We start from the raw sequence: 20,447 nt of genomic DNA, 5'->3' as shown, positions 1-20,447 counted from the left end.
AAAAAAAAAAGGCATAAGTTCAAGTCCCACCTCAGACAATTTAGTATTTTTTTAAAATTCTGGACAAATTACTTAATAACTCTCAAATTCAGTTTCCACATTTGTAAAAGAGGAGGAAATAAGAGCATCTAACTCTTGGGGTTGTGAAAATCAAATGAGATAATATGTGGAAAGTTGTTTTTTTTTTTTTAAAGCTTAATGTGTTAAAATAATCAAGAATTAGCAGCATATCAATTAAAATTAAATTGAAGTTTCCTTTATAGAGCTGTTATTGTTTAGTCATTTTAGTCATGTCCAACTCTTTGGGACCCTATTTGGTGTTTTCTTGGCAAAGATACTAGAGTGTTTGCCATTTTCTTCTTCAGCTCATTTTATAGATGAGGAAACTGAGGCAAACAGGATTAAGCAACTTTCTCAGAAACACCCACCTAGTAAGTGTCTGAGGCCAAATTTGATTTCCGGAGGATGAGTCTTCTTGACTTGACACTTTATTCATTGTTCTGTCTTTATAGACTACCCAGAGGCAAAAACAGTCTTGGGCAAAAATTAGAAAGCTGGTGGAATTTGTCTTCCTATCATTTGTCTGTTTCCTTTTTCCAGAAAAAAGATCAGTAAGAATAAAGAGTGGTAACAGCTTTTAGGATTACTGCCCCCAGGTGTATTTCTGTTTCAGACCTTCAAGCTAAAGGCTAAAGGAAAGAAAGATGCTTCAACAATGATATTTCAGTCCCCAGCTTTCAGCAAGAGGGAAGTTTTATGAGGCAGTTGACCTTTCCACTGTGTCTTAATATCTCAACTGTAGTCACTTCATAGAGAGGTCAATCTGACCATACAGCTATATTTTGATTGTCAGTGGGAAATACACAGCAATATCCTAGGGATTTCTTGACATTTCTCCCCTGAAATTATTTCAGTAAAGAAGCTGTAGAAAAGTGTGTCTTTTATATCCACCACTAAAACTCCCTGGGTTGCTTCATTTTGTTGTAGTGTCAACTCTCTCAAAGTCTATGTTTGAAAAAAAAAAGCTCTATTAGGCCCATCAATTAGCAAGAATTCATTAAGTACCCACTCCGTGCTAAGAGCAGGAGATATACAAGGAACAAAATAAAATACTCCTGTCCTCAAGGGGGTTACATTCTAAATTCTACCAAAGTGAAAATCCTTTGTGTCCAGGCCAGCGACAACTGTTTCCATCATTGAAACTTCCTGCTAAGTTCAGAGAAATTTATCTGTATAGAGTTAAGCTGCCAGGTGATTTTCCCCATCTCATTCAAGGTCAATCATGAACAATCATGAATATCATATATGAACCACTGCATAGAGAAGATATCTTCAGGGTGTGTAAGACTTGGGTGATACAAATCCTCTCTCTAATATATACTGGCTGTATGATACTTAGAAAACTGTTTATACTCTCAGCATTGCTCTGTACTCCCATCTCCACCCCAATGATTTTATTCAGTGATTTGTAGGATTGTACATCTACATTGGTAGAAGGAGTGTCCTCCTAGAGAGTTATCTACAACAATGAAATCACAAGTCTAGTAGATCTTACCCCCTCTCCCCACCTTCTGAGATGAATGGTGGTCTCTATCAATAAAGGGAGCATTCACATGGATAAAATCAAATTCTTGTAATATACATGTATTTCTTATATGTACATATGTAAGCGGATGAGCTAACCACTAGAAAGAAGTTTCCTTATGTATGAATCTTTTCTGAGCCAATTAATATGAAAAAGATCAGGCCTGAAAATTATCATAGATAAATAAATGTCTTTGACAATTACACATTGAATTTGTGTATATTTTTTAAAAAAGAAAGTTGCATGTAACAGATATTTTCAGTTTCACATATATTCCTCTTTTCCTGTCCTACAATTTTTATGGAAATACATGTTTCATTTGGTGTTAAGTTCAGAATAAAAAAAATTAAATGAATTAGGTCAGGCTTATGTCTTGATTCTAGTGTCTTAGGTCACCCAAAGTAAACATCTTCATTCTCCTGAATACAATTATTCTGAAACTAGAGGAACTTAAAAGTCCATAATTCAGACTGTTAGTACTGGAAAAAAGTTAATGTCAAAATTTTAAATCATAATTCATTCCATTTTGTCATATGCTAAGGAATAGGGATAAAGGGAAGGCCTAGCAGTTTGATAGTAGTTCTACCTCTATACATGGGCTCTATGTTGCTATTGTTCAGTCACATCTGACTCTTTAGGACCCCATGGACCATACTGTCCATTAGGATTTTCTTGTCAAAGATACTGAAGTATTTGACATTTTTTTTTCGCTAGTAGATTAAGTTAAACAGAGGTTAAATGACTTGCCTAGTGTCACACAATTACTAAGTATATGAAGTTGGATTTTAACTTAGGTCTTCCTGACTCCTACTCAGCACTCTGTCCTCTGGGCCATTCAGCTACCCCAACATGAACTCTATATTTTTTTCTCTATACTCTTTAATCTTTACAGGTTCTTTCACTTTCTAATCCCATACAAGCTCACTCTCAGAACATGCAATTTTTTCCCATTATTTCTTGTTTAATTCTCACTGAAATCTTCCCATACTACTGGGCTACATTTTTCAGGTTTTTCTGATTTTCTAACCTGAGGCTACTTGCTTCTAAATAGCAACTTCATTTCATTTGTACCTGAAATTATTTTTCTCTTACATTTCCCGGTTTCTGGCTTTGCTCTTATGTCCAATACCTTTGTGAAGGCAATAGAAGGAATCCCCTCTTGGGATCTCAGTTTCTTCATGTGTTATCAAGGGAGGAAATTTCGTTGGTCTTTGACCACTTGATTCTCCATGCCCAATCTCCTCTTTTATGAGACTGCATCCACCAGAGCAGGGGAAATCCATTCAAGTGTCTTTGAGTTCCTCAGTTGCTACATTATAAGAGATATCCTCCCCACATGTAAATTTAAGAAGTTAGACAAGATGGATTGTAAAGTCCTTTAATCTTTAAATCTCTGCTTCTATAAATTTTTTTATTATAGCTTTTTATTTACAAAACACATGCATGGGTAATTTTTCAACACTGACCCTTGTAGAACCTTCTGTTTCAACTTTTCCCTTCCTTCCCCCTACCCCTCCCCTAGATTGCAGGTATTCCAATACATGTTAAATATGTTAAAGTATATGTTAAATTGCTTCTATAATTTTGTCCTCTTTTATATTCCCTATTCAAATGGCAGGAGATGGGAGGGATAACCTGCTCATTCTACTTCAACTAGATCTTGTATCTCCCTTTTCCTTTCAACCTTACTATATCCTCAACTTCTGACAAGATCCTCTTTACTTTTCCCTGAATTATTAATCCAAACTAATAAAAGCCCAGTCAAATTCATTTATCTAAAGAACCATTCCCAACAATTTACATCAAATGAGACTGGGAGCATTGGCAGCAGGTCTAATTTTCTATGTAGGCACAGATTATAACTTCCTAATCCTATTTTGCTCTCACCCCCCTGGTTTAATGGCACCCCTAGTGCTAGAAGCATACATTTCTTTAGCATATAGCATTTAGGCTCTCATGTTGCCCAGACATTGTATTTAAAAGTTTATATTTTTATTTTTAGGGAAAAATACTAACAAAGTACTTCATAAAGCTTCCAAAAATATCTACCATATCTAATTAATAGGAATTATTTATATGATAAGCATTAAATACTAGAATTATAAAACCTAAAAAATCATTGTAGATTTTTCTTTGAATTATAATGTTAAGAATTGTGCCATGCAGAGTAGAAAGAAATCTACATTTTGAGGGACAATAGGCTTTCATTAGAGACCCTATGTTACTTTAAATAATTGCTGTAGTCTTAAATGTCATCAAGCTCTATTTATCTGGATTTCTGAATATTATAAAGAAAATATCTGAAGTTCAGCAAATAAAACAATTTTAGCTTTAGAATCCCAGAATCTCAAATGTGAAGGGGCATTGGCCATTATCCTAGCCTAATTCCTTACCTAATGCAGGAATATTTCTTATATATCTTTATCAAATACAGCCTATGTTTGAATATTCCTGGGAATGAGAGTTAAGGCAGCTACATTCCAGTGTTCAATAACTAATTGTTATAAAATTTCTTCTGCTGAGTTTATCAAGTCATTTATGTTATGTTTCCCTATGATCCACTGGTCCTAGTTTTTTCTCCTCTGGAACTGCAAATAATAGACATAATTCTTCCTCTCTCTGATAGTACTTCCAATGTTTAGAGATAGGAATTATGGGTTTCTCCAGACCAAACATGCTTTTCTTCTTCATTTGATTCCTATATGATATTTAATGATGGACACTTCTTTAGAAGGCTTTAAGGGTCAGATTATTCTGTGTGAACCCTTTCTGATCTAACTAAATGATATCTCCCTCTCCCTATCTTTTGCTTCCCAGTGCTATAATAAGCATCTTGGGAGCACAGAATCTCATGAATAAAAAGACTTTACCTGAATTCAGAATTAGACCAAGTACATATATTTAAAGTGGTTAAATAACTGCTTGTGAAATCATTATTTAAAGATTGCACAATTTATCAAGGTGAATGAAGAAGGGTTTATAAGAAGGAGAAATACATTCTCTGTTGAGATGTGATTTTTGGCTGCCTGGGATAGTGAAGAGTAATAGAAGGGGGAAGCTTGGAATATTTTCTGATTGTTTTAGGACAAGGTAAAGCAAAATATCAAGGAATGAAAAAGAAAAAAATTTCAATTTTCTGTGTTCAGGTTATCAAATGCTCCCAAACATCCAAATAATTTTTTTTCTTAGGAGATAGATAAGATTCAAGTTTGATAATATAGATCAGAAGAAATGGCTAGACTGGATCTGATCTCAAATGTTACCATTGTGGTCTTTTGTTGTTCAGTCATTTCAGTCATGTCCAACTTTTCATGACTCTGTTTGGGTTTTTGGGGGATAAAGAGACTGAAGTGTTTTTCCATTTGCTTCTCCAGCTCAAATTACAAATGAGGAACTCATGGCATCTCTAAATAGTCAAATGGAAGCTTCCATTTGGTGTATCAATAATCCTTAATCATAAGAATCAATGCCTTGATTAAGGTAGAAATATGAAAAATCCTAAAGGTGTCTGGCTCTCCTGACACATGCCCCAGCAAACACTTAAATGGAAACTAGATGAAATAATGATCAAGAAAACTAAAGAGAAATACTAGTAAGTTCTTTCAATTAGTCTAGAACTAAACGACCACAAGAAAATGGCCAGAAAATTGTAGAGACAGGATCGATTAGGGGAAGCAGAAGTCAACAGAAATTCTGATAGACAGGTCCTAAAATGAACAGTATCTCATAGTTGGATTGTCAAAGCAATAGTGGGATTGTGTAGGAACACAAGTGCTCTTATCTAAGGGCAGAAGCAGTGACAGCCAAACTATGGAAGGGAAAGGACCACAATGAGCCTGCTTATCCCATCCAAGCATGTGGGAGGGGAGAAAGTTGGCAGTAACAGTTTTATTAATAAAATTATTCAAATCCTAAGCATCTTTGTTAAGAGAAAAAGAAATTCAAAAAGGACAGAAATTTTCCAAAGCTTTAAAAATTTCTGATATATGCTACTTTTACTCACAATTTATAGACTTACAAACAAAAGGAAAAAAATTCCAAAATAAGATAAAGCACAGCAATGAATTCCAAGTAATAATCTGATTCATTAGAACAATAGTTAATTAACTTGTGAGACAAAGCCTTGGAGGATGTTTTCCTAAAACCCTTAAATCCTTTTTAACCTCCTTGCTAAGGATTCTCCATTTATTGGGAATGGGATCTAGTCAAAAGTGAATTTAAGAGATATATATTCATTAATTCAAATTAAACAAAGATTTCTACCTTTTCTTAATCTGATCATCAATTTAATCCAGTCAAGAATGGACTGCTTTCAAGGGCATAAATCAAGACCCCTTTGTTTTTGTCTAGTCACTGACCTATTTCCATTTTGAGTGAAACAGATTTTTTTCCCCTTGAACTCTGATTTATTATTAGAAATGGACTAGGCTTTGAAAAGGATGTAAAAAGTATTTCAGGATAGGATGCTGATTGAAAATTGACAAGTTTTTCTATTTAAGTGGGACCAAGGACTTCAGACAAAGTACTGTCCTAATATTATTTTTGTAAAATCTATTCTAATGGGGTGAGTGTCATTACTCTTCCACAATAAGATATTCTAAAATGCAAAAGAAAAAGGTTATATCCAAGAATAAATTCCCTGCAAAATTTAATATAATTATACATTGGAAAATAGATCTTTATTATAATAGAGGACCTTCAAGCATTTCTGATAAAATAATAAGAGATGAGTAATTTCTTTGCATAAGTACAGGAGAAAGAAGAACCTAGAAAGGTAAATACATTTTAGATGACTATAATTAAATGATGACAAAATGTTTATATTCTAGTAGGAAGAGATAAAATAAGTGTCCATCAGAATTCTGCCATCTTCAAGTGTCCTAGAAAGAATGAAGACAGACACTAGTCCTGGGAGTGGGGAAGTGTTTATATTGTTTTGCTGTTTACAAGAGACAAAATATAAGGGAGAGGAAAATATATTAGCTAAGAAATGAGAAAGAAGAGGAAAGGACTTATGCGTGTACCAGAAGAATATATAAAAAACAAACATGGATGAAGGTATGAACATCTCATAAATCTCATATTATCTAAAACAGGTAAATGAGAGTTGAACATACCCACATAGTTTTATGTAGACATATCTAAGAAAGAAAAAGAAAGATAGGAAGAGGAGAAAGTGGGATTTAAGAAGAAAGTAGAAATGAGCAGAAACTAAAAATAAAGAAAAAAACTTTAATTTTAAATGGTAGATCACAAAGGGATATTTAAAAGGAGAAAAAGAAAAAAGTAAAAATTGGTGATTATTTCTGGGAAGGAAGAAGGGGGGCAGGCAAAGAAATAGAGCAGATCATTTCATCTACAGATAATTAGCCCTGTTAACATTTTTTTTTTCTTTCTATACATAGCTCTGGGAAATATGGGAGGTAAAAAGAGCAAAAATTATAAAAGGATATGATGGAGGAGAAAACAAAATCAACAATTGTAACCAAAAGTGAATGGAATGAATTTACTTATAAAATGGTGGATGGGAGTTTATTGGATTTGAAAGCAGAATCCAGCAATATACAAGTATCTTTTCCACATCACAACTTTGATATTTCATGAGTCAGCATAAAAAAATCAAATGAGGAATATGGGGGGAGTTTTGAAGAAATCTCAGACAACATGCAAAGGTCTGCAGATAACACAGAAAAAATTTAGAAACTTAGAAATATCTAAAATACATGTAAAGTATTTGTATAATATCAACATGTTTTCTTTTAATAACATAGTAACTTTTTTCTAGAATAAAATAAAAAATAAAAAGATGGGCCAAATGATTTTGTATTAGAGTTTCCAGATTGCCATATCCCTAATCTCTGTGATGTGGAAGGGATAACTATATTACTAAAGAAATGAACTTGAAAAATAATGATTGACACAGAGTTGAAATGAGAGGTTGGAGCAGAATTTTATCATGTCTCAGGAGAATTAAAAAAAAATCAGGAATGATAATTATAACCTCACATAAAACTGTAATTTAAAAAAATACATGGTTAAAAGAAATGAACAGGCATTAGATTGTGTTTAAAGACACCACCACTAATGAAATAAAATCATCCTTAATGTATAGGCACAAATGGCATACTTAGCTTCTAAGTCCTGAAAGAAAAAATGAATTAAATTATAGTGAGAAATTGACCCGAAAACTCAAATAGTTGGAAAATGCTTTGTGCACCTTTCAGACCTATATAAATTTAACTAAAAAGATAAATTAAGAGAGAAGTTAAGAAATTGAATAGAACTTTAGAAAAGCTAGATGTACAAGTTCTCTAGTGAATATTGAATTAGAATAAAAAAATTATTCATATTTCTCATCTGTGCACGTTACTGTTAAAAACTGAATATGTTTTAGGGCATGAAGGCCTCATCCAAATGTAGTAGACTAGAATTGTTAAATATTCTTTATTGATTAAAGTGCAATGAAATTGGAATTTTAATCAATAAAGGTAATTTTAACAAAGGATTTAAATTTAATGGGAGGCTAAGTAGTATAATCTTAAAAGATACTGTACATCAAAGAACAAGTTATAAAATTAACATAATTTTATCAAAGAAACTAATAATGATGAGACAACACACTAAAACTTTTGGCATATTGTCAAAGTAGTTATTAGAGGGGAAAAAAAAGTATTTTTCTAAGCCCTCTCATTACATGTTTTCTAGAGATAAAAAACAGAACATGGAAATGGTCAGAAAAGAATAAAAAACCCAATAAGTAAAACATTTCTCAACTACACACAAAAATAGAAATTCTGAAAATTAAATTAGAGGGAAACAAAAATGAAACAAAAAATTGAATTGATGCATAAATCAAGAACTTAAAAAATTAATAAAATAGACAAACCATTAGATAATATGACAAAAAGAAAAAACTCAAAATCCCATACAAAATAATGAGAAGTGAAAATTTATGACATGTGAAGAAGAAATAATGTCAAACTTGTCAACAAATTGATAACATGTTATGAATGATAATTTACAAAAAATATTAAACACTAAAAATTGTAAGACAAAAATGGATAATTTAAATAACAGTCTTGGAAAAAATAAATTGAACTCAAGTAAATTCAATAAGAAGAGGACTAGATGTGTTTACAAGTGAATTTTGCCAAAACTGAAAAACTATTAACTCTGAAATTGCATCATTGCTTGTAAAAATAGAGGAAGAAGGCACCATACTAAATTGGCATAACAAAAATATGGTCTTGATATTTAAACCAGGGAAAGATAAAGAAAAGATAGAAACTATTGACCAATATTTTTACTCAATATCCATGCAACAATTAAATTAAAAATTAGCAAAGATGTAATAGCTACATATTTAAATCAGCTACATATTATGATTAGTATATAGTATATAGCAGATTGTATATCATACAATATTTATTAGTTTGATTTTATACTGGAAACATAGGTTTGGTTCAATTTTTAAAAATGACAAATAGATTGTGTTAGTAAAATTTTTAAATCACAAAATTATATAAATAGATATAGGTGGAAAAAACTTGTCAAGATACATGTACTTATGTATTAAAAAAATAGAAATATTGAACCCTATTTTATACATGGCAAAAATATCTATCAAAAATCAAGATATAAAAAAATCTTAGTTTTTTTGTTCTTAAATTTTTAAAGTTTTACTTATTATACCTTAACAAGTTCCATTAAGGGAATACAAGAAATGTTATTCTAGTTTCATACTTTCCCCAATATTATCTCTGAAATTAGGATCTAAATCTGTTTTGTGAATAAGCATGGTTAGCTACCTTACATTATAATTATAGCACTATTACTATACTGGAGGTCTTTCTAGTAAGATCAGGAATAAAGAAAGATTATCCATTATTACCATCATTATTTGATACAGAAATGTAGTGAAGAGTATTTCTCCTCATCTACTTTGTTTATTGATATGACATTTTATATTTAAGCTGCAAATCCCATCTGGAATTTATTATGATATCAGTGAGATGTTGATCTAAATTTAATTTCTACCAAACTAGTTTCCTAGGAATTTTATCAAATACTTTCTTGTTCCACTGATCAGTGATGCAAATTGATTAAATTGGTGGGATACTTCTTGAGAAGAAGAAGAATGGTGGTCTCTTCTGAAAATTGTGACCATGAAGAGGGAGATATGACTTGGGGTCTCTATTCTCTCTATTCTTAGAGGTGTCCATGACCAGGAGGATGAATAGTGTCTGATGTCAGTTAAAATCAGAACTATATGAGACTTAAGAATCAGATAGATGGGCAGCAAATACTAGTGAGATGAGTTTTCAATCTGGAATACCAAACTTATTTTCACTGAAGGTTTCAACATCCAGCCCCACTCCTTTCCATCTTTCTGATCTTTGAGTCTTTCAAGGAACTTTGGAAGTGAAAGGACAAGAGTTTTTATGTTTTTGGAAATGTATGCTATATTTTCCCCTGTTGTTTTTATTATTCATTTTCATTGTGGTTAACTATATTATCATTTGAATATTATGCATATTATGAGCCTATAGTATAGGGAGCTATTTAACATCTAAATTTAATAATTTCAGATATTCCCAGATTTTTTTTTTAAATCAAGTTCAGGCAAGAGTACCAAAAAAATAAGAAACCATTTAAAGTCCTTGTATTTGAACTTAATTCTAGGAAGAATGGATTTCTTGTGGCTTTTTTCTACTTACTGCTTATATTGATCCACTAACCAAATTGTCCTAGGCAGCTGATAGCATTGTTTGGAGTTTGGTGCCTGTAAATGACTATTGTGCCATATTTCCAGTACCATTTTTACTTTCTCTCAGAAGGTTCTTACATTAGCCAAACTCTCTTTCCGCCCCATCTTTTAGCTCTCATAACTCAAGTTAATTCCTCCTTAAATAATCTCTTTTCACACATACATACCCATCCAACTTATACTTTCCCCTCTATTTCTTAGTCATTATTACTTCAGGAAAATCTTCCTTTTCATTTCTTTCCCTTGTTCCATTCAGAAGCTAAGAATGACACAAAATATAGCTGACTAGTATGAAAAGAGAGATATCTAGTGATGCATCTGTATCAAAGAAAAGGAAAGTTTTGAGGTTTTAATTGAAATTAAATATAACAGAGCCAGGGCTATCAACCTTGAAAGTTTCTGGAAGGCTTCTTATAGAATTGCCACTTAAGTAAGCTTCCATCTATCTCCTCATCCTCCTCTAATTAAATTTAATTAAATCTTATTTTCCATGGTTTAATAGATTTCAAGATAAAGGAAAACATTTATCCAGTTTTATTGGTTTTTCTATCTTGTTTACTAGTATTACAACTGTATTTTCTCTGTGTGTGTGTGTGTGTGTGTGTGTATGTGAAATGTTGATTATTTCAGTTATGTTAGGGTTTCTTAATCTGGGATCTATGAGATTAATTTTTAAAAAATTATTATAACTGACTTCCAATAGAATTGGTTTCCTTGGGTATCTTATGTATATTGTTTTATATATTCATAAATCTTCTGAGAAAGGAAGAAACCCATGACACAAAAATAAGTTAAGAACCCTACTAGCTTGGGAATCTAAATACTTTTTATACCATAGTTTTTATAGTATGATATGTTCCAAATTCCAAACAAAAGTCTTACATGTGAACTTAGGGAATTTAAACTGTTTTTAAGAGGCTATCTGTGCTTTCCTCCTGTCTTATTAATATGAAGCTTAATAATGAACCCACTCTCAAAGTGGTTATGGAATTACTAGAAATGACCACATATAATGCTAATAAATCCTGGGGAAAATGAAAAGAAAAATGAAGACATCCACAAAAGAACTGAATTGGGCAAAAAACATTTTATTGTATATATTTATTCTTTTTTATTTTCTAAGGATTTTTGTATTTTATTTTTGCAATCTGTAATGCCTCTAGGGACAGAGGTTGGCAGAGATTTTAAAAAGTTTTACATAGTATCCAGTCAGAGTTGATGATGATTTTGTTAAAAAAAAAAAAGTGATATTTTGGAGATGTGTTCTTTGTATTGATAGCCTCAGAATTTAGGACAACCCGAGGTTCCATTTGTCATAATCTGTCATGTGTGACTTAAACATTGTGATCTGAATCTTCTGAAGTTCCAAATGATATCCTTCTGTTTTGAAAGTTTGATGTGATTTAATATAGAAGTTGCTTTCATTTCACTCTCAAGATGAAGACATTAAAATGAATTCACTTGCAGTTGACAAAATAGCTACTGAAGAAATAAGTGGAAGTTTAATACGATCATTTTGAAAGCCTTGGTGTCCATAGAGCAACTTTATAGACCTCTTTTTGTGAACCATAGAGCAAATATATTCAATATGAACTAACTTTTTAAAGAGAATCATTATTGGACTCTTCTGCACTAGAGAAGGATGGCTAGGTGGCACCATAGTGCATAGAATATTGGACCTAGTATCAGAAAGACTTGAGTTCAAAACTGACCTTAGACACACTTAATAGGTATATGATCCTAGGCAAGTCACTTAACCCAGTTTATTTCAATTTCCTCATCTGTAAAATGAGCTGGAGAAAGAAATGGCAAACCATACCAGTATCATTGCCAAGAAAACTCCAAATGGGGTCATGCAAAATTGGATAAACAGAAAATAATTGAATGACAAAAATACTATAAAGAGAAATTGGCTTATGAAGGGAAAACTCTTGATCCTAGCTTATTTGGTTTGATTAATTATGAATCCTATAGATGATGTAAAATGGGAAATGCTTATTCCTCTATTTTGTAGCCATTCATTCACATAGTAACTTTGGATTTTTTTTTTTCAGGTACCTTGGGATAACAAGACCTCTGACGTACCCTGTGAGACAAAATGGCAAATGTATGGCCAAAATGATCCTTTCCGTGTGGCTCCTGTCTGCCTCGATCACTTTACCTCCTCTCTTTGGCTGGGCCCAGAATGTCAATGATGATAAAGTTTGCTTAATCAGCCAGGATTTTGGCTACACAATTTACTCCACTGCAGTTGCATTTTACATCCCCATGTCTGTGATGCTTTTCATGTACTACCAGATTTACAAGGCTGCTAAGAGAAGTGCTGCTAAACATAAATTTACTGGCTTCCCTCGGGTTGAAGAAAATAATGAAGGTGTCATTTCAGTCAATGGCATGGTGAAGCTCCACAAAGATCCTGAAGAATGTGCCAATTTTTCCAGACTCCTTAAACAGGAGAGGAAAAATATCTCCATCTTTAAGAGGGAGCAGAAAGCAGCCACCACTCTTGGGATTATTGTCGGGGCCTTTACTGTATGTTGGCTCCCATTCTTCATCCTCTCGACAGCAAGGCCATTTATCTGTGGGACTTCCTGCAGCTGCATCCCATTGTGGATGGAGAGAACATTCCTGTGGCTAGGCTATGCAAACTCCCTCATTAATCCTTTTATATATGCCTTCTTCAATCGAGACCTGAGGACCACCTATCGCAACCTGCTCCAGTGTCGATACAGGAACATCAACCGGAAACTTTCAGCTGCGGGAATGCATGAAGCTCTGAAGCTAGCTGAGAGACCTGAATTTGTGCTGTAAGGTCATTTATCATTTTTTACATTGTTTGTGTCCTTTTATGTTTTCCAAACTACATGTTTATTATTTTCTAAGTGCTTCAGATCTCATCCATCCCTTCCCTTCCTATTTTGTTCAACATATCTTCAAAGACCAAATTACTTTAAGGAGATTGGATACATTTGTGAAGCAGAGAAAAGAGTGCTGGACTTGGATTCAGATCCTGATTCTGCAACTTAACCTAACCCTAACTCTGGGAATAAATTATCTAAATTTTCTAAATCTTGGTTTCCTAATTTGAAAATGAAAAATGAGTTAGACAATCTCTAATTCTCATTCCGGTCTGTAGTTTTAGGATATCATGTGTTACAGAAAAAAGCAGTTTAATTTTCTAATAGCTTGCAGCAGAGCTGATAAACCAAAAGTAAGGTTCCCATTCAGATGAATAATACCAGGAATTTTGATGAATGTTTTCCTATATCACCATGTGACCCAGAGATGATGCTTCAAGCTTTAGTTGCCATTCAACTTTGGATTTTGTTAAATATAACCAAGACTTTATCTTCTACAGCCCAAATTTTCCATGAAGTAGGGAGGTACTTTGGATGAATCTGTATATGACCTTCAAGAACTGTAAGCCAGAAAGTGAATTATTTATGTTCCCTATTGCTAGGATCATCCCCCTGTTACTCCCTTTTATGGAAGTAGTTAATATATATTCTGAAAAAATATATATGTATGTCTATGTGTATATATATATTATATGTACACACACATACACACACACACACACACACACACACACACACACACACATATACACTTGGGCAGCTAAATAGCCCAGTGGATAAAGCTTTGGCCCTCAAATCAGGAAGACCTAAATTCAAATCTGGCCTTAGGTATTTATTGCCTATGTGACCCTGTTCAAGTCACTTAACCTCAATTGCTTTCAAAATTATATATTTAGATTGATTAATCTTTAATATGTAATTTTTCATTTGGCAAAAATTTATTTTCCTCCTACCCTTATTTTTAAAAAAAGAAAAACAAATGCATATATCTTATATGTATGGTCAAGCAAAAACAAATTGCTTCATTGACTATGTCCAGAAATGTAGGTTAATATATACTTTGAATGTTATATCAAAGATGAAGAAAGAGGCTGACTATTGAGAATAAAGCTCTACTAATTCAAGTGAATTGAGGCAGTGAAAAGTCTGACTCATGAACTTTTTTAAAGGAAATACAATTTTTACTTTTTCAATGACATATAATAATTCTAACCAAGATGACAAGAAGAGCAGACATTGTTTAACACCAGAATTTAAAAATAAATTAGAATAATTTGTGAATGCTTATTAACTCTTGTAATCAGTCAGCAGGTATTGAATATATACTATGTAAAGATATACCAGAAATAAAATAATTCCTGGTGACAAGGAACTTATTCTCTATTTGGGAGAACATCAGAGAGATAATTAAGGAAGGAAACAGCATATAATAAATTTAGTTGTGTGCTAGAGATGAAATGGTTTGGGATTTAGAGGGAAAGTCCACAATTGGAGAAGACTGGCTTCATGGAAGAAATGGTACTTTTGTTGGATCTGAAAAGACAAGTAGAAGTTTGCTAGAACAGAGTATTTTAGGAGGCATGAGTAGCATTAGCAAAATCATGAAAATAGTGATTCAATAGGGCATTTGGATTGGTGGTAACTATTAAGTAAATAGGACTAGGGAAAGGTTTGCCCTGAGGGAAAGTAAGATATTAAATTGACTAATTAGGATGAGGCAAGATTAGATTCAGGGATTTGGCCATTATAGGATTCTAATTTTATTCCAGAGATTACAATGAACATTTTTTTCCCTGATGATTAGCCTAGAAGTAGAAGATTATTTGAAAAGGAAGAAAGCTGAAGATAGGGACACTTGTCATAATCTTAGGTGTGAAAGAGAGTCCTAGACTAGGGTGGTAACTTGAGAAATGAGTTGGGAAATGGTGAATAAGAGACTATGAAATAGGAATGATAGAAATTGGTGGCTGATGGAGAAAAATAGAGAAAAAGAGGAATAAAAGGTAACTCCACGACTAACTCTAGGATGGCAATATCACTAATTGGTGTGAGGAAAATGGAAAGGAAAGCTCGTTTAGGGAAGAAGGGAATGACTTCATTTTAGACATGTTGATAATGAAGTCATCTGTGTGCAAATGTCCATTAGACATTTAGAAATGTTATTCAGTCATGTCTGACTCTTTGTGACCCCAGCTGATGTTTTTTGGCAAAGATACTGAAATGATTTGTTGTTTCCTTCTCTAGCAGGTCGCTGTTTTTCAGATAAGGAACTGAGGCAAAATGGGGTTATATCACTTACTGAGGGTCATTTGTTCTTTCCTCCAAGATTGGGAAGGCCTGAGTATGTTTGAAAGCAGAAGCTAAGAGGTCACTGATGTCAGAAAGACTGAATGTCTGACATAATGTCAGAAGGACTTGGGTCAAGAGGACAGGTAGAAAAAAATACTTTTAATTGTGAGGATGACTTCTTCCTATGACAGTGGCAAGAAGGGGGAAGAGGGTCAATAATTACAATTTGTTAGAACTGGGAAAGATTTTAGAAATTATCCAGCTTTGTACAGTTAGTTACTGGAATATCCAAGTCTAGTGCCTCGATTCTTTCCATAACATCATGCTGCTTTCTCCATATATTAATAGAGATAGGAGAAAATGACTACAGGAGTGTATGAACTATTCAACGTTACTGCTTTGTGCATGACAGGAGCAGATAAGGCCACCCACTGAGCCTTGTGAGGAGGAGAGGGCAGGATTAGAGATGGAATACAGTGAAGAGGGTTGGAATAACTGGTGGGAAACAGGGTGGGCAGTGGCTCACAGTGCCAGAATGCTCTAAGATTTACAGTGGACTTTCTTATAAATTCACGCCCTTGAGTGTTAGCTGGAGTAATCTTATTTTTTTCCAATTTACAGATAGGAAAATTGAATCTCGAAGTGAATTGACCTGCTTGGGTCCTGTTAAGAGTATCAGATTTGGGATTCAAATCCAGGTCTTCAAGTCCAGAGGTCTTTTAGTGATATCACAAGTAATGAGTAGCTGAGAGGAGAAGCAAAATTGAGATGAAGTAAAAATATGTAGATCTGTGCTTAAAACATCCCCAAAAGAATTTCCTTAAGAAGGTTAGCATTTCCCTTGCAATTTTGCTTACATGATTATTCTACTTAGTAAATCTTTCACAGCGCAAAAGTAATCTTCAGCCTAGCCCTACATCTGGAGCACTACTAATTCCCAATTAGTGGAAAGCAAATTAATGAGATTTTCTTAACTGGTCAGAGAACATGCCCAGAATCAGACATTCAGGGTTTAGCTTGGACAAGATGGGAAAGTAAGCTTTTGGCTCCTTTTTCTCTTCCTCCTCCCGTCACCTCCATATTCTACTTTCTTATTCAAGAAAAAATGGCAGAAAGTTTGAGACTAGGGAACTAGAGGTATGGAATAAGGCATCCATTTTCAAATATGACCAATGGACTGATTTGTCTTGTTTGACTTTACTAATTGATTACAAGGCAGATTCAATGGGGGTAGAGGGGAATTTGTGATTAATTGGGAAATAATAGTGCTATTTAAAATTGAAAAATCAAATTTAAAAAGAAAAAAGAAAGGTGGCAATGAAAATATAATATAAATGTGATATTATTTTCAACTCCATATATAAAGAAAAAATTTATAACTATTATAGATGCTAAAAAAAGGAACAGTTTGATTTGCTAGGTAGGAGTTATAAACTGTTTATAAAGTTATAAAGGAGTTTTATATATATATATATATGTATGTATATATATATATATATATATAGGAGTTATAAAGTGTTTTAGAAAGTAATACCTGTCAAGAATGTAATAGTTGAGATTCTTGCACTGAATAGGAGGCTATGAGATGTAAATGGATAAATATATAAATATTTATGTTTATAAATATTTTGTATTGATAGTTATAATATTATATAATTCTATTTATCAGTTAATATTTTGAATTATTAATTTGTCAATTCATATTTTAGACCCTGTCCTTAAGTTCTAATAACAGTAAACTCTTCTCGTTGTAGGAAGGAATACATATTCCAATTCATATCTCTTGGTCTGGCTCAAGTGCTAATGAAGTTAGCAATTGTTAGTGGTTCATGAGATCAGGAGCCCATACCAAGGATCGAGAACAGTTTCAGTATCTTAGGCACTAATTTAAAGGGCATTTTCAGCATGTGGATACTGATATGCCAAAGAGAATTTAGATTAATGCCAATATTGTATCATTTTGCTATATAGTAACACTTCTAAGTGGTCTGGCTTGAATTCAATGAAATGGCTTTATGTTTCCCTTATCTAAAATCTTTTTGGGATTGAGTGAGCCAATCTCCATAAACAGGACTTGGTTCTTACCAATGCTTGTTCAACAAATTCAGTACTACAAACTTATGTTGAGCACCTGCTGTGTATAAGCACAATGCTTGTGGAGGGAGCTTGGGGAGCTCTAGATGTAGTTCTTGATAATCTAGCAGGGAAGACAAGTCAAATACAAACAACTATATTGCAGATTACATTATCTCTCTAAAATAGAGGTCCAAAGTGTGGATTTGAATGTGAATTCAAAGAAAAGAAGGATTAATTAGGGTTAGAGTTGTTATATCTGTCACAAACTCAGGGACTGAGTCTGGCTATCTTGGAGGGCAAAGGAGGAAAGGGAAAATGCTTTTATATAGGATCTACTATCTGCCAGGCACTGTACTTTACAAAAATCATTTTGTTTGATCCTTACAGCAATGCTGAAAGATAGGTGCTATTATAAATCCCCATTTTGCAGATAAGGAAACTGAAGTAATAGAAATGACTTGCCCAAAGTTAACCCAGCTAAAAAGGGTTTGACTTCAGTAATTTATGATTCCAAGAAGAAAGACCCTTAAGTGATTCATGGGTTTGTGTGACTAGCATAGATAGCTCCACATAGAGAATCACCCTAGAAATAACTTTTTATATCAAACGCTGTGGTGGTTCCTTATATTATCCAACAGTGTTGCTTCTACCTGTTAACTACCTTTTTCTTTGTTTGTTGTTAGGAAAATATATAAAATGAATTAGAAGTGGGATGAGGAGAAAACTTTGTACCCAATAATATAACATTCTTGGATACATTTGTCTTTTGGGGATGTATTCACTTTAAAGAGCAATAGCATCTAATTGTAATGTGAGGAATATTCTCCCTGCATTGTATTTTGTGAAGGCAGGCGCCATTTGAGGCAATTCAGTTGCATTAATTTGCAGTTTATATTTTCAAAGTATAGGATAACCACTTTTATTTTTTTATTTATTTTTTAAATAACTTTTTATTGACAGAACCCATGTCAGGGTAATTTTTTACAATATTATCCCTTGTACTTACTTATGTTCCGATTTTTCCCTTCCCTCCTTCCACCCCCTCCCCCAGATGGCAAGCAGTCCTATACATGTTAAATAGGAGGATAACGACTTCTAAGTGTCATTGAAGATATTTAATAATTTCTGCTTGACAAAGTTTGAGACAGTATTCTTTTCAAATTTTGATTTTTTTCTTAAACATAAAATTAACATAATTTTAAATTTATAAAATTCATAGATAGGATAGCAAATTAAAGAAGTCTTGCAACATTTGTCATTTTGACTTGTCAAGGAAGAGAATTTTTAGGGTTGGTAAAGAATCATATAGGTTATTATTCCTTAACTTAAAGCAGGAATGCTTGCTTTTTCTTAGATACATATTCTCCTAATTCTCTCTTGTTTACATTTTATATTCCATGTTGTTGAAAGTTACTTCAGGATCATTAACCTAAAATATCTATCATCTTTAAAAAATTTGTTGCCATGGAAGATGAAAGAATAGAAGCATTAGATTATCTGTCTATCTACCTATCTATCTATCTATCAATCTATCTATCATCTATCTATCTTCCTGTCTTAGTGTCTGTCTCTATCTCTGAGTCTATCTGTCTTCCTGACTTTGTATCTATCTATCTATCTATCTATCTATCTAGATTATCTATCTATCTGTCTGTCTGTCTGTCTATCAGCAATTTGAAAGTTAGCCTTGTTGAGGGAAAAAAAACCATTTGTTCAAGAAATATTTATGTGCATAAGTATTACTTATGCGCATAAGTATTACTTATGCACATAAGTGGTACTTTATGTGCATATAATTGTTTTAGATCCTTTAGGAGATAAAAAAGAAGTCTAAAATATACTTCCCTTCAAGAAGTTTGCCTATATGAGGCACTGAGAAAAACACTTAAATTACACTTAAAATCAAAGTAAAAGACAAAAAAATGCTAAATGATGGATAGATTTTTGTGAATAGATTTGTGAATGCAATAAGAATTCAGAAGACAAAAGGCTAAAGGCTTCATGGAAGATGGGTGGCTTGAGCTGGGCTTTGAAAATTGGGTGGCATTTGGATAGACAGGAAAGGGTTTTCCTTCTAGAAGGAAAACATGGCCTTTTCATGTAAAGAGACGGAAATGGCCAAGGTTAATTTTTGAGAATAGCCTGAATGGAAGAATGGAGAGTGGAGAACAATGAGCAATGTAAATATAAACATTGTTTGGAACCCAGATGATGAAAAATCTTGAGTATCAAGGTAAGGAGTTTGCACTTTGTTCTCTAGGCAGTAGGAAATTATTGGAGAATTGTGAACAGAGTAATATAATGAGAAGTAAGTATTTTAGGAAGATTAATCTGGTTGTTGTATACAAGATCTGTTGGAAGGAGGAGAGATAGATAGTACTTAGGTCATCATAATTATCTAGACCCAAATTGACATCATGGTGTAGAGGAAAGAGTACTCACACTGTATTTGGAATCAGAGGAACTGCATTCAAATATGTGGTTCTGTTACTACATGCGTCATCCTGAGTCAATTACTTTGCCCCTTTGAGTCTGAATTTCCTTGTCAATAAAATGTACTTTGTGATTACTCAGTTTCCTTCCATCTTGAAAACTTGTGTTTCTGAGGTTGTAAACGTGTCTGTGAGCTTGTGAATTCTGAGGTTATGCAAGATGAATTTTATATTGAGGGAAGTGAGAATGAAAAAAAAGGAAGGAACAAATCTGAGGAAAAAAATGAACTCACACGACTTTTGGCTTCCATAGTGGATTTTAATGAATAAGAATAATGGAGTTCTTCTATTTTAAAAAAGCTTAGCAGGGCATCATCTTGGGCACAGAGAGCTCTGAATACTTCCTGTGTTTATATGGGGCACCTTTTCTATTCCAACAA

The 20,447-nt window shown here is 33.1% G+C and overlaps 1 protein-coding gene across 1 annotated transcript in view; it reads left to right on the top strand.

Annotated features, from left to right (window-relative positions):
* HTR7 (5-hydroxytryptamine receptor 7) overlaps positions 1–20,447 on the top strand; it is a 77,973-nt gene that overhangs the window by 54,263 nt on the left and 3,263 nt on the right. The window contains exon 2 of the mRNA XM_003755282.3: positions 12,407–13,159. Coding sequence (XP_003755330.1) covers positions 12,407–13,159 — 753 coding nt within the window. The remainder of the gene's footprint in view (positions 1–12,406; positions 13,160–20,447) is intronic.

This window comes from Sarcophilus harrisii, chromosome 2 (assembly GCF_902635505.1).
Source record: "Sarcophilus harrisii chromosome 2, mSarHar1.11, whole genome shotgun sequence".
Lineage (NCBI taxonomy): Eukaryota > Metazoa > Chordata > Mammalia > Dasyuromorphia > Dasyuridae > Sarcophilus > Sarcophilus harrisii.
The sequence above is the reverse complement of the archived record's forward strand: the minus strand, read 5'-3'. Positions and strand labels throughout refer to the sequence as shown.